This window comes from Mustela erminea, chromosome 13 (assembly GCF_009829155.1).
Source record: "Mustela erminea isolate mMusErm1 chromosome 13, mMusErm1.Pri, whole genome shotgun sequence".
NCBI lineage: Eukaryota > Metazoa > Chordata > Mammalia > Carnivora > Mustelidae > Mustela > Mustela erminea.
In genome coordinates, this window is record NC_045626.1 from 44,946,380 (window position 1) to 44,958,939 (window position 12,560).

At 32.7% G+C, this 12,560-nt stretch overlaps 1 protein-coding gene across 8 annotated transcripts in view; it reads left to right on the forward strand.

Annotated features, from left to right (window-relative positions):
• The window catches only part of SS18 (SS18 subunit of BAF chromatin remodeling complex), a 97,125-nt gene extending 87,118 nt beyond the window's left edge, over window positions 1–10,007 (forward strand). For 7 of the 8 annotated variants that reach the window (XM_032309647.1, XM_032309653.1, XM_032309654.1 and 4 more), the window contains one exon: window positions 8,225–10,007. In XM_032309647.1, coding sequence (XP_032165538.1) covers window positions 8,225–8,251 — 27 coding nt within the window. In that variant the 3' untranslated portion in view covers window positions 8,252–10,007. Of the gene's footprint in view, window positions 1–2,875; window positions 2,946–8,224 lie in introns of all 8 variants that reach the window. The other variant, XR_004277926.1, reaches the window with a different exon arrangement.
• Window positions 10,008–12,560: the final 2,553 nt, after the last annotated feature.

Sequence of the window (12,560 nt, forward strand, 5' to 3'; positions counted from 1 at the left end):
AAGTCTTGCTTTTTTATCCAGTATGACAATCTGCCTTTTAATGGAGGGGCTTTGAACATTATGTTTTTTTATGTGACTGTGGATTTGACTGAATCTATCATCTTGATTTTTACCCCTTTGTTGTACGTTATTTTCTTTTTCTGTCTTATTTTGAACTTTTCTCCTCCTTAAAAAAAACTACGTTTACTGATATAATTCACATGCCATTCAATTAACTCAGCCATTTTAGAGTATACCATTCATTGGGATTTTTTTTTTTTTTTAAGTTTGTTCATTTTTCTCTAAACATATCCAGCCCTAGGAAACAAGTAGTTTACTTTCAGTCTGTATAGATTTTCTTATTCTGGATATTTGAGATACATGGAGTTATGCCATAGGTGGTATTTTGTGATTGGCTTCTTTCACTCAGTGTGATGTTTTCAAGGTTCACCCATTTTGTAGCATATTTTAGGTAATAATATACCACCTATGTGTAGTATAAAGCCTTTCAATAGTTTACTTTCATTTCGTCTCAACTTTTGTGCTATTATTGTAATTTTGTTTGTACATGTTATAAACTATTGCATATGGAATTTATTTTGTTTTTAAAAAAAGCAGTTATCCTTTAAAGATACTTAAATAATAAGAAAAAATCTTATATATTTACTATTTCTGGTACTCTTGATTCCTATGGTAGATTCATAGTTCCATCTGGTATCATTTTCCTTTGTGTGAAGGAAAGGAAATTGTTTCTAATATTTATTGTAACACAGGCCTTCAGTTCATGCATGTTTGAGAAAGTGTTTATTTCACTTCCATTATTAAAAAATATTTATTCTTGGTATAGAATTCTCTTTTTGTTTATTTGTTTTGTTTTGTATTTTTACTTTCAACACTTTAAAAAATGTGGCTCCACCGTCTTCTTGCTTATATTATTTCCAAGGAGACATCTGCTGTTACTCTTCTCTTTCTTTTCTGGTAGTTGGTATTTCTTTTTTTGGCTGTTTTTTGAGATTTTTTCCCTTTGTGAAATTGTTTGGCTGTTTTTTCTGCATAGGGTTCACATATCTTTTTGGATTTCTGGCTTTATGGTTTTCATCAAATTTAGAAAAATTCTGACAAAGTATTTTTCCTTTTCTTACCCCTATATCCCTTTCTTTCCTCTCCAGTTACATGATTAGTTAACTCTAATTACATTTATATTTGACTCCTTAAACTTGCATCATAGTTCACTGATACTTTGTTATTTATTTTCCTTTTTTGTTGTTGTTTTATTTTGAGTAGTTTCTTCTGCTGTGTCTTAAAGTTCACTAATGTTTTCTTGTTCATTGTTTTATCTGCTTTTGATCCATTCCCAGGTATTTTTCATTTCTAGAATTTCATTTTGGGTTTTTTTCCTAGAATTTCAATTTGGGTCTTCCATGTCTCTGCCTAAATTTTTGAATATGTGTAATGCAGGTATGATAACTATTTTAATATCCTTTTCTGATAATTCTTAACATCTGGATCAGTTTTGATTGATTTTTTTTTTCTTTTCATTATGGGCCATTTTTCTCATTCTTTGTATGCATGATGTTTGATTATATGCCAGATATTATGAATGCCACTTTTACTTTGTTGGGTGGTGGATACATATGTATTCTTAGAAATATTCTTGAGCTTTGTTTTGGAATGCAGTTAAGTAATGTAGACATATCTTGATCTTATGGGGATTGCTTTTAAGGTTTTTAGGCAGGACCAAAGCAGTGTTTAGTCCTCTGCTAAGTATTCCTGCTAAGTAACTTTGAGTACTCAACCCAATGCCCTTGAATTGTGAGATTTTTCACTCTGACTGGTAGGAATATGCACTATTTCTGTTTCTTTAAGAGTGCCAAGTATTGCTTCTTCTAATTCGTTTGGTTGTTTCTACTTGCATTTGCATATCAGTACTACACTGAGTATTCAAGAGAGTTCCTTTGCAGAGCTGTACAGTTCTCTTTCTATGCATTTCTCTCCTTTCTAGTACTCTGTCCTGTGAACTCTAGCCCCTGTTTTCTCTCCAGACTTTAAGCTTTTTGTCTTTAATTCAGATGCAGGCTTAGTTCCACTCCACACACTGCAGTGTAGAGACTTCTTGGTATAGTAAAATGTATAACCAGAGGGCTGACTTCATTTGTTTCCAGTTTTTCAAATTGCTGTTCTTCATTACCTTGTGTCCTGAATGCGAACATTTCATATGTTTTGAGTGGTTTTGGGGCAAATCCATCTTGACTGGAAGCACGTTTTAATTTTTTTTAAATAGGCTTTATTGTTTTGAGCAGTTTTAGGTTCACAACAAAATAGAGCACTAAGTACAGAGAGTTTTCATATAAATCCTACCCATAAATATTTATAGCCTCTCCTGCTATCAACATCCCAGAGTGGTCCATTTGTCATAATCAGTGAACTCAGACTGAAGAGATCATTATCACCCCAAGTCTATAGCGTCCTTTAGGGTTCACTCTTGGTGTCGTACATTTTGACAAATGTATAATGACGTGTATTGACCATTATAGTATCATATAGAATTGTTTCATTGCCCTAAAAATCCTCTGTGCTCCCCTGTTTATCTCTCTCTCCTCCCTAACCCCTGGCAAACAATGATCTTTTTACTGTCTTCATATTTTTGCCTTTTCTGAAATGTCATATACTTGGAATCATGTAGTACGTAGCCTTTTCATTTCACTGGCATTTCACTTAGTAATATGCATTTAAGTCCTTCTCATGGCTTGATAGCATATTTCTTTTTAGTGCTGAGTAATACTCCATTGTCTGGATGTACTGAAGTCTGTTTTTCCATTCGTTTTTTGAAAGATATCTTGGTTGCTTCCAAATTTTGGCAATTATGAATAAAACTGCTATAAACTTCCATGTGCAGGTTTTTGTGTGGGCATAAATTTTCAACTCATTTGGATAAAAACCAAGGAGCACGCTTGCTGGATTATATGGTAAGAGTCTATTTAGTTTTGTGAGAATCTGCCAAACTGTCTTCCATAGTGGCTGTCGCATTTTGCATTCTCAGCAGCAATCTCATTCTACATCCTTGCCAGCATTTGGTGTGGTTAGTGTTCAGAATCTTGGCGATTCTAATCTTGGTAGTGGTATCTCATTGTTTTAATTTGCATTTCCCTAATAACATGATGTGGACATCTTTTCTTACACTTACTTGACATCTTTATATCTTTAGTGAGATGTCAGTTCAGATCTTGGCCCATATTTTAATTGGGTTGTTTGTTTTCTTATTGTTGGATTTTTAGAGTTTTTTGTATATTTTGTATAACAGTCCTTATCAGATGTGCCTTTTGTAAATATTGTATTGTCTTCATGGCTTGTTTTCTCATTCCTTTGACATTGTCTTCTGCAGAGTACAAAAGTTTACTTTTAATGAAGTCCATCTTATCAGTTATTTCTTTCATGGATTTGGTATTGTATCTAAAAAGTCATTACCAAATTCAAATTACCTAGGTTTTCTTCTGTGTTATCTTCTACGAGTTTTATTCTTGTGTATTTTCCATTTAGGTCTGTGGTCCAGTTTGAGTTAATTCTGTGAAGGGTTGAGGATCTCTGTCTTGTTTCACTTTTTTGCCTGTGGATATCCAGTTGTTCTAGCACCATTTGTTGAAAAGACTCTTTGCTCCATTGCATTACCTTTGCTTCTTTGTCAAAGATCAGTTTATTACAGTTATGTGGCTTTATTTCTGGGCTCTCTTTAATGTTCTATTGATCTGTTTTTCTGTTCTTTCACCAGTACCAACCACACTGTCTTGATTGCTGTAGCTTTATAGTAAGTCTTAAAGTCAGAACTATCAGTCCTCTGGCTTTGTTCTTCTTCAATATTGTGTGGCTATCCTCGGTCTTCTACCTCTTGCTGTAAATGTTAGAATCAATCTGTCAGTGACCACAAATAACTTGTTGAGATTTTGATTGGGATTGTGTTGAATCTTTAAATTACATAAGGAAGAATTGACATTTTAACAATATTTTCTTATCCATGAACATGTAACATTTCTCCATTTATTTAGTTTATAAAAATTTTTTATCAGTTTTTTAGTTTGTCTCATGTACATTTTACACATATTTTGTTAGATTTATACCCAATTTTCATTTTTGTGTTAGTATAAATAGTAGTGTTTTTAATTTCAAATTCGTTGTTCATTGCTGGCATACAGGTAGGTGATTGACTTTTGTATGTTAACTTGTATCCTGTAACTTTGCTTATCAGTTTCAAAGATTTTGTTGTTGTTGTTGAATCTTTGGGGTTTTCTACCTAGATAATCCTATCATCTGCATGTTTCTTTTTCTTACTGCATAAGCTAGGAATTCTAGTACAGTGTTTGTAAAGGGGTGGTGAGAAGGGGACATCCTTGCCTGTTACTCATTTTAGAGGGAAAGTTTCATTAGTTATGTTAAATGCTTAAATATTTCAGTGTAGCATTTATCTCCATGTAATAGATTATGTATTATTTATTGTCATACTCTCTTCCCCTAGAATGTCAGTCCTTTTTAAAGACATCACCACTTCTGTTTTCTTACCACTGTTGAGTTTCCATCACCTAGTAGAACTTAGCAATTAGCAGTAGATATTGATAAAAAAATAAAGTATAAATAAGTGAATAAATAAAGGCCTTTACTTCCTAAAATTTGAATGGTGCTCATAAGAATACTGAAAGAAATCCCTAAAAAGTATTGTGACAGAATAATTTTAAGACTTTTGTATGATTGGATAAATGAAAGAAAGAAATTGAAAGATGATTGGTATTGCTCAGGTTTCTAGGCTAGGGATGACTCTTTATTCAGTACACTCTCCTTCGACAATCTCATTTACTCACATGGTCTCAGTTTATGGTGATGTTGACTCCCAGATCTCTATATGAAGTCTGACTCTCGCTTCTCAAAATTAGATACCTACTGGACATCTCCACTTAGATGTCTTGGTTCAGCATAACCAAAACAAATTCACAATTTTTCTACCCAAACTTCCTCCTCCTTTCTGTTTTCTCTGTCAAAGAGAAGTATTATCATCAAGTAGAATGCCAAATGCCGCTTTAGATTTCTAGGTTTTCTCCCTCCATTTAACACACGACAGAATCTGTTAACCCTTTTTCCTAACATGTTCTTAAATCCATCCAGTTCTCTGAAATCACTGTCTTACCTTTATTGAGACCATCAACATCTTCTAGGTTCATCACAGCAGGATCCTTCTACGCTGTCTTCTTGCTTCCTTTCTCATTCATTCTTTACACCCTAGTCAGAGGAATTTTGTAATTAAAAAAAAAAAAAAATTGAAGCAACAGACATAGAGAAGCTGAGGTTTTAGAGAGTTGGAGTGATTTGCCCAAGATGATAGAGCCAAGAAGTGGAGTTGGCTGGCAAATTCTGAGCAACTAGAGCCTGTAGTGACTGACTAGAACATACTTTCTCAAGCTGCCTCCAGTAATATCAGTGAGTACTTGAGTATTATAGAGCATTTTCAGGTGTTCTTCTTTTTGAGGCGGAGTTTATAATTACTCTTATTTGTTAGATGAGAAAATCAAGAAAGGAAGGATAGGTAACTCTCTCAAGGATAAGAAGCTGTTAAGTGGTAGAGTTAATGCTAGAAGTTGGTTTCTGGCTCCCAAACCCATACTTTTAATTCTGGAATTTGCTAATGGTTACAGATATACAGTACACTTTTTTGGGCTTGTGATTTGATTGGGTTGCAGTACTGTGATCAAGTCTGGGTCAACTTTTTTTAATTCTCATCTCAGTCTCATCTTGTATAAAATGGAGATGGTATTTACTATATAGGTTGTAGATGGGCACAAAACATTTATTAGTGTCTGACACATGGTAAGGTCTTAGTTATTGAGATACAGAGATTGCTATATTGCTATGTATTGAGATTGCTATTATTATTAGCCACACTTCTTTCTGTTACGTCAGGCTCTGTGTTACCAAGTAATAGCATCTGCTTCTCATTATTGTATATTCCTTTTTATTGTCCACTTCCTTAAGTGTCCTATACCTGTTTTTCCAATATGCCTTTACTTTAGCTATTCCTTTATTTGAAGTGCCTCATTTTCTTTTTTCTGCTATTCAGAGTTTTACGGTTTTCTTAAGGTTTCCACCTTCTCTCAAATATTTTTCTAATTATTTTAGTTGTGTTTATCTTTTCATTTCTGAACTCTTGTAGAACTGCTGTAATTGTACTTTATTTATTTCTAAGTTTCACCTTCCCTGTTTTTCAAATTTATTATAGTGATGAGCATGTATTTGCTCCGTAAATGGTTATAATTGCTTGAATATAGTATTTGGCAGACATTATCTAAGAAGTCTTATGTGTGAGTGCTGGGCACTCTTCAGTACTTGGGGCCTCAGGATGGATAAGCCCTAGTGCCTACCTTCCCTACCCTCAAATAATTCATAATATAGTAGATAAATTATAGCTTATATTTATATAGCACAGCAGTTATTAACTTCTCTTCTGTTTTCACATCATTCATAATATGTGCAAGTCACTTTCATCATTAATATCACATTATACACATTTACTAGGGGATCATTTCCCTCCAGCATTGAGGCTTACTTATTTATAATATTTTAAAATTTTTAAAAGTCCTTCCTCATGTCCTCTCTTATTTAAGTGTCCTAACAAACAGATGAGGTAGGAATTAATGTAGCCGTGAATGGAAAGAAAATTGAGATCTAGAGATGGAGACATCAGAGTCACACCTTTTAAGTGTGAAAAAAATGAGTCTCAAGGATCTTTTTTAGACTCAGTTGGAAAGATAACAGTTGAGTTGGGACTTAGATTACCTAAATACTGAAGCTGAGTTTAGCAGTTGAGTAAGAAGTTCCTGATGCTAAGCATTGACTTATATTTCTTATTTTAAACTTTGTTTTATAGCAGTCTGTACACAAGTACAAAAAAGAGGAGTATCATGGATCCTCGTGTATCTTATCAACCAACTTCAACAATTATCAACAGTTTGCTAATGCTGTTTTATATACCCCCAAGCTACTTTTTTTTCTTTTAAGAGAATTTTAAAGCAAATTCTAGATTTGATACTCTACCCATAAATATTTCAAGATGAGCACTGACTTTAAATTTTGTTGAATTTACCTATGGAAAGTACATTAATATTTTTTAAATTCCTTAATTCTCTTTATAATTTATTATTCAATTAGATATATAGTGGTGTTTAATAGATTTTCAAAAGTATATATTTATTTGGATGGAAATGTAAAGTTTTAGGGTGTTATTTCTTAAGGCTTAGAAGTAGTTCAATTCTAGAATACTTTCTTGATATAAAATGATTAATATGACTTGGAGGGGGAAATTTTATCCAAAAGAAACAGTTAGCTGATTATGTGCTTTCTGTGAATACTGTTTTTGGAAAATAGGTGCTTTTAGGAACATCTTTTTTAAACACATCTAAGAAATCTTTCTTAAATATGTATTTTCTAGTAGGCTTTTCTTCTGCCATTCTTTTTCTTTTTTCAGAGGAAGAGCTATTTCTTCTCTTCTCCAAAATCTAACCCTAACAGCTGTATACTGGACATTATTTACCTCCCTTGTAGAATTTCTGCTACTTCATTTATCTGTACTCTCTTTGTCTTTTCCATCCTGCCGGCCCACAGGCCTTCAAGTCTATCTTATTAAAAGCAACAAAAACAAAACAAACTTCTCTTGATTTTATGTACCAGCTGCCTGTCTGAATGCCTTTGCTGACACTTTGTTGGCCTCAGGGAAAAGCCCAGCTCCTTTAGTATGGATGGAAGGTTCTTTTCCCTTTATCTTCCAGGCATCTTTCCATCCTTGCTACTGATTTCAAATACTATTGATGTTAATTTGTAATAGCAATTAATAATAAGCTAAACAGTCACAAAGTTGTTACACTATCTCTTAATTAATACACAGTACATACCACAGCAGGATTTAGAACCAGAACTCACTCATTCTTGCTCAATTCATTCAATAAAATTTACCAAACACTTAAATTCCTACTTTGTGAAAGATACTATTCTAGTTTCAAAGATTCTGAAATCCATTTGCAATTGAATGTAATATCAGAAGCAGTTACAGAGTTACTATGTACTTAAATATGTAACAGTTTTGTTTGTTGTCAGTTAAGTCACTTTTGTGGTATGCCAGTGCTAAGATTTAAGAAAATTTTCTGTGCCTAGCTATTATGGTCAAACTATGCTCAAACCATTATCTAATCATATTTTTAAATTTATCTTTTAGGGACAGTATGGAAATTACCAGCAGTGAAAAAGTACTCACATTCCAATAGCCAGTATCTATTAGCAGCCATATTGTCACCTCAGCACTGTGGACACCTCTGTGTGAAGAGATTCTTCCATTCCATCTAGTTTTTGGAAAAACCTTGTGGATAAGTGGCTGTTTCCTCAGTAAGCAGCCTTTGTGGCTTAGTTGTAAAGGCTTTAGTAGCTAAAAAATACTCTTGATTTCACATTTCTACTCTAGATGGCAACATTGGACAGAAAATACAATGACATAACCAATTTGCAATGATTTGGGAACTGTGTTTCAAATGGACTGTTACAGACTGAAAGGTGTGAACAGCTTTGTATGTTTATGAAGGTTAAGGGAATTTAATACTTTTCCACAGATTCTTTTGTAAGGGGAAGAGGGAAATGTACACTTTTTACAGCAGCAATATTTTGTATATTATGTTTATTTCATGTGGTGAATATGCAAGGCGGTACACTACGCATTGGACAGAATCCGAAATCCTCTGTTAAAATGTGGATTGGAGCATGGTGGATGCTTGATTGTGTTGGTCTCAAAATGGTGTACTATAAAAGATAAAGGTGAGGGAGAAGACAAAGCACACCATATGTCCACTGTTATGTTCTTTAGAGGAAATTCAGATCCCTTTTATCTGTTAGATAATCAAGGGCACTGTGATAGTTTTGAGTAAAAAGACATTTTTTTAAAAGCTTTCCAGTTTTGTGGATTAAAACCTTTTTATAAAGATCATTTATAATACAGTTTTAAAATGTGAGGCAATAAGAATTATTTCATGTGGGATCTGAAGAATCTTGGTAGCAGTTTCATGTAAATGAAGTGGTAATTCTCTCCAAAAATAGCAATAACTGAAAATGGAAGTGTTAATTTTACTTTGAGTAATCAGGGAACTTAGTAAGTAATATCAAAGCATTTTAAAAATAATATCAGAGAGGAGTCAACATTGATCTAGTAATTTTATTTTTTAACATTAGAAGGACAGTTGGTTTATATAATAGAATAGTTCAGGAGACTTTACAAACCTTTATTTCAACTTCCTTCCCTGGAAATAATAACATTTATAAAAGGACACTCTTAAATTTTGCCCTTTTTATTTTGGTTAATGTAACACAAAGAGATGTTTAGGAAAATGCTTATTGATGAGGTTTATTCTGGTCTATATTAAAAGCATAGAGGTTGCATTCTAGATCACTTTGTTCATTAGCGTGGCATATTTAATCATATTTGAGACTGTCCTGTGCCTGATTATTTTAGCTAAATTCAGGGATATTGCATTGGGCAGGAAATCATGCATTGAAAAGTTTATAACCACAATTATTTAAGCATAATCTGAAAACATCTAGCCCAAAGGTAAGTTGCTATTTTCATCACAGTTGCCTATGCCCAGGGAATAAGATGTATTCTTTATAATTGAATTGGTTTTTCCCACTTCTAACTGGAAACAAAACAGAAGGGGTGCCATAAATTTGAATACGCAAAATGTACTGTTCTCAACATACTGTAATCAAAAGGAGGAATTTTAATGTGTTTCTGTGTGTGTATGAGAGAGTGTGTGTGTGTTTTAAGGTCTGAATAGAGTTTTTTTGAACTTGGTCAGTAGAAAATGGACATCAAGTTTGAACAGATAAAGCATGGACAGCCTTATTGTGATTGAAAATGCTTATAGGTTCTGTGCCAATTTTCCACCACTGTGTACTTTGTTGCTATTTAAAACTGTATCAACTCTAACGGAAGAATAAATTATTTGTGATTTTAATTTTCTCATTTGTTTCTTTAAATTAGATCTCTTTGACTCTCTTGTTTTGTCTGGAGACTTAGCTGTGGGTTTTTTATATAAGTTAGTCTGGTATAAGCAGACTATATTTGTATTCTAGGACTTTATCAAAATTCTCTTGCCATGCCCAAGTTAATTAGAATTAACTGTTCAGTAATCAGCATGTTGTGTGGGCTGTTTGTTATAGAATTCTTTCTCTGAAAATGAAGTCCATGAGGCTATAATCAAGATGACTGAATTAGATAAATGAGTTGAGGAGACAAAATTGTACTGAACCCAACCTGGTGTAGATATGTTATCTCATTTGAAATAAGCTCAACTGACATTAAGAAATAATTTGTCTTGCCAACCCATCTTCTGTTGTCTTATTCTCCTTTTAATGGAAACTAAAATTGCAATTTTAATAAGCAGAATTTCCTCCAGGACTTTCTTCCTAGAGACTAGTGCATTTGCAAGGTTTAATTGTTTTATAACAGTCCTATTTCGTAAAAGTTTTTAATTGGTGGTGACAAAAATTACCTTACTCCTTTGATACCTAGTAAGAAGACTGACTATACCGGGAGCTTTCTACCAAATTTGACATCCCTGTATAGACTGTATTTCCCAAAACTGAAGTTATTATTTTATCAAAATGTATTATAATGAAGAAATATCATGCCATCCTATAAAATTCTGGAAACAAAAGGTTACTAAAAAATGAGTCTGGTAATTATTGATCAACATTTTGAAATACTTAACTGTACTAGTGTAGTTGTTTAGGAATATATTAGCATTATTCTGTAGAACTGCAGTGGCACATTGTTTTTGGCACATGTTTTTTGTTTTTAATTTTTTTAGTGGAATACTCTAACAGAAGCCAAAGTAGCGAGGATATTATAATGGGCCCCATGGACAGTTAACCTAACTTGGGTAACTAGTTCACTTAGAAGCCATGGCTAATCTTGTGTTATCTATATACCAACCCACAAATGGAAGCAAACACTACATCCTTGAATTATTTCACTGAGTACCTCTAAGTACATTTGACCCTTGAATAATATGGGTTTTAACTGCATGGGTCCCCTTACATGTGGATGTTTTTTTGATAAATGTAGTACTGAGTTATAAATTGAATTTTTTCTTCTTTATGATTTTCTTAACAGTTTCTTTTCTCTAGCTTACTTTATTGTAAACTACAGTATATAATACATATACAAAATACGATCAACTGTTTATGTTATTGGTAAGGCTTCTGGTCAGCAGGAGGCCATTAGTAGCTATGTTTTTGGTGAATAAAAAGTTATACGTGGATTTTCGACTGTGGTAGCCAGTTGGTGCCCCTAACTCCTTTGTTTTTCAAGGGAGTTAACTATACTATTTTAAAAACACTTTGGTACCAGGACTCTTCCTGCTCTTGAAATTTTGTAATTTCAGTATTCCTGATTAGAAACCATCTCAAAATTTGTATGAATAAACCACTGCTCTTTCTTTTACTTAAAAAAGTAATTTGTGTTAAATAATTAAGACAGTAGCAAAAACAGATTACATGAAAAGTGAACATGCTCCATAACAGATTACGTGAAAAGTGAACATGCTGCATAATTTCATCTCTTAAAGTTAATGGTTGTTAAAAGGTTTGATACATTCCTTCCAACTTGATTTTAAACACATAAGCCATTTCAAGAAAAATGGAATTATATACTAGCCATACTATTTTGTAACTTCCTTTTTTTTTTTTTTAATGTTAGAAATATCTTGAATGCTCCCTATTCTGTGTTGTTCTTAATTTTTTTTATATTGGGAAAACAAAGCTTTCATAAGCGATCTGTCAAAGGTTTGTTTTTTTTGTTTTTAATTTTTGTTTTTGTTTTTGGTATGCTTGTTGAGATATTTCTATTTGGTAAAATTTGATTAGGTGTAAAGCTATGTACATTTTAAAAAATATCCTCCTAAGAAAATAAATCCTGGCCAGCACCAGAATATTAGCCTTGTTAATTTTTACAGTTGTATTAGGCTTTAAAAAGTGCTATTTTAGGATTAAATTTTAATTACATTTGATTTATTTGTGATTTTGAACATCTTTTCAAATGCTTAACGACACTTTACTAGTTTTAGATGCAAAATGCCTCTTTAATGTCCTTTGTTCATTTTTCTTTTGGGATGTTTACTGTGTAAGAGAGGAAATAATATAAATACATATGTACTAATATATATAATTATATATAGTTCTCTATGCAAATACTAATCTTATGTTTTCTATATGTTGCACATCTCCTCAGTCTGTTCATTATTTATTAACTTAGATTATGATGTCTTTTACTGTATTGAAGTTTTAAGATTTCACATACTCAATTTCATAGCTTCTTGCAACCTCCCTGACTTGGGAATTTATTTTTAAAAATTTCCTTTTTTGCTTCCATTTTTCTAAAATTTGATTGTACCTGGTAAGGTTTAGAGCAATAATTTTTTTCCTATGTGGATAACTGGTTGTTTCAATATTACTTATTGAATAAACCAACTACTTTGAGATGTCACCATATTCTGTTTATTTAAAAC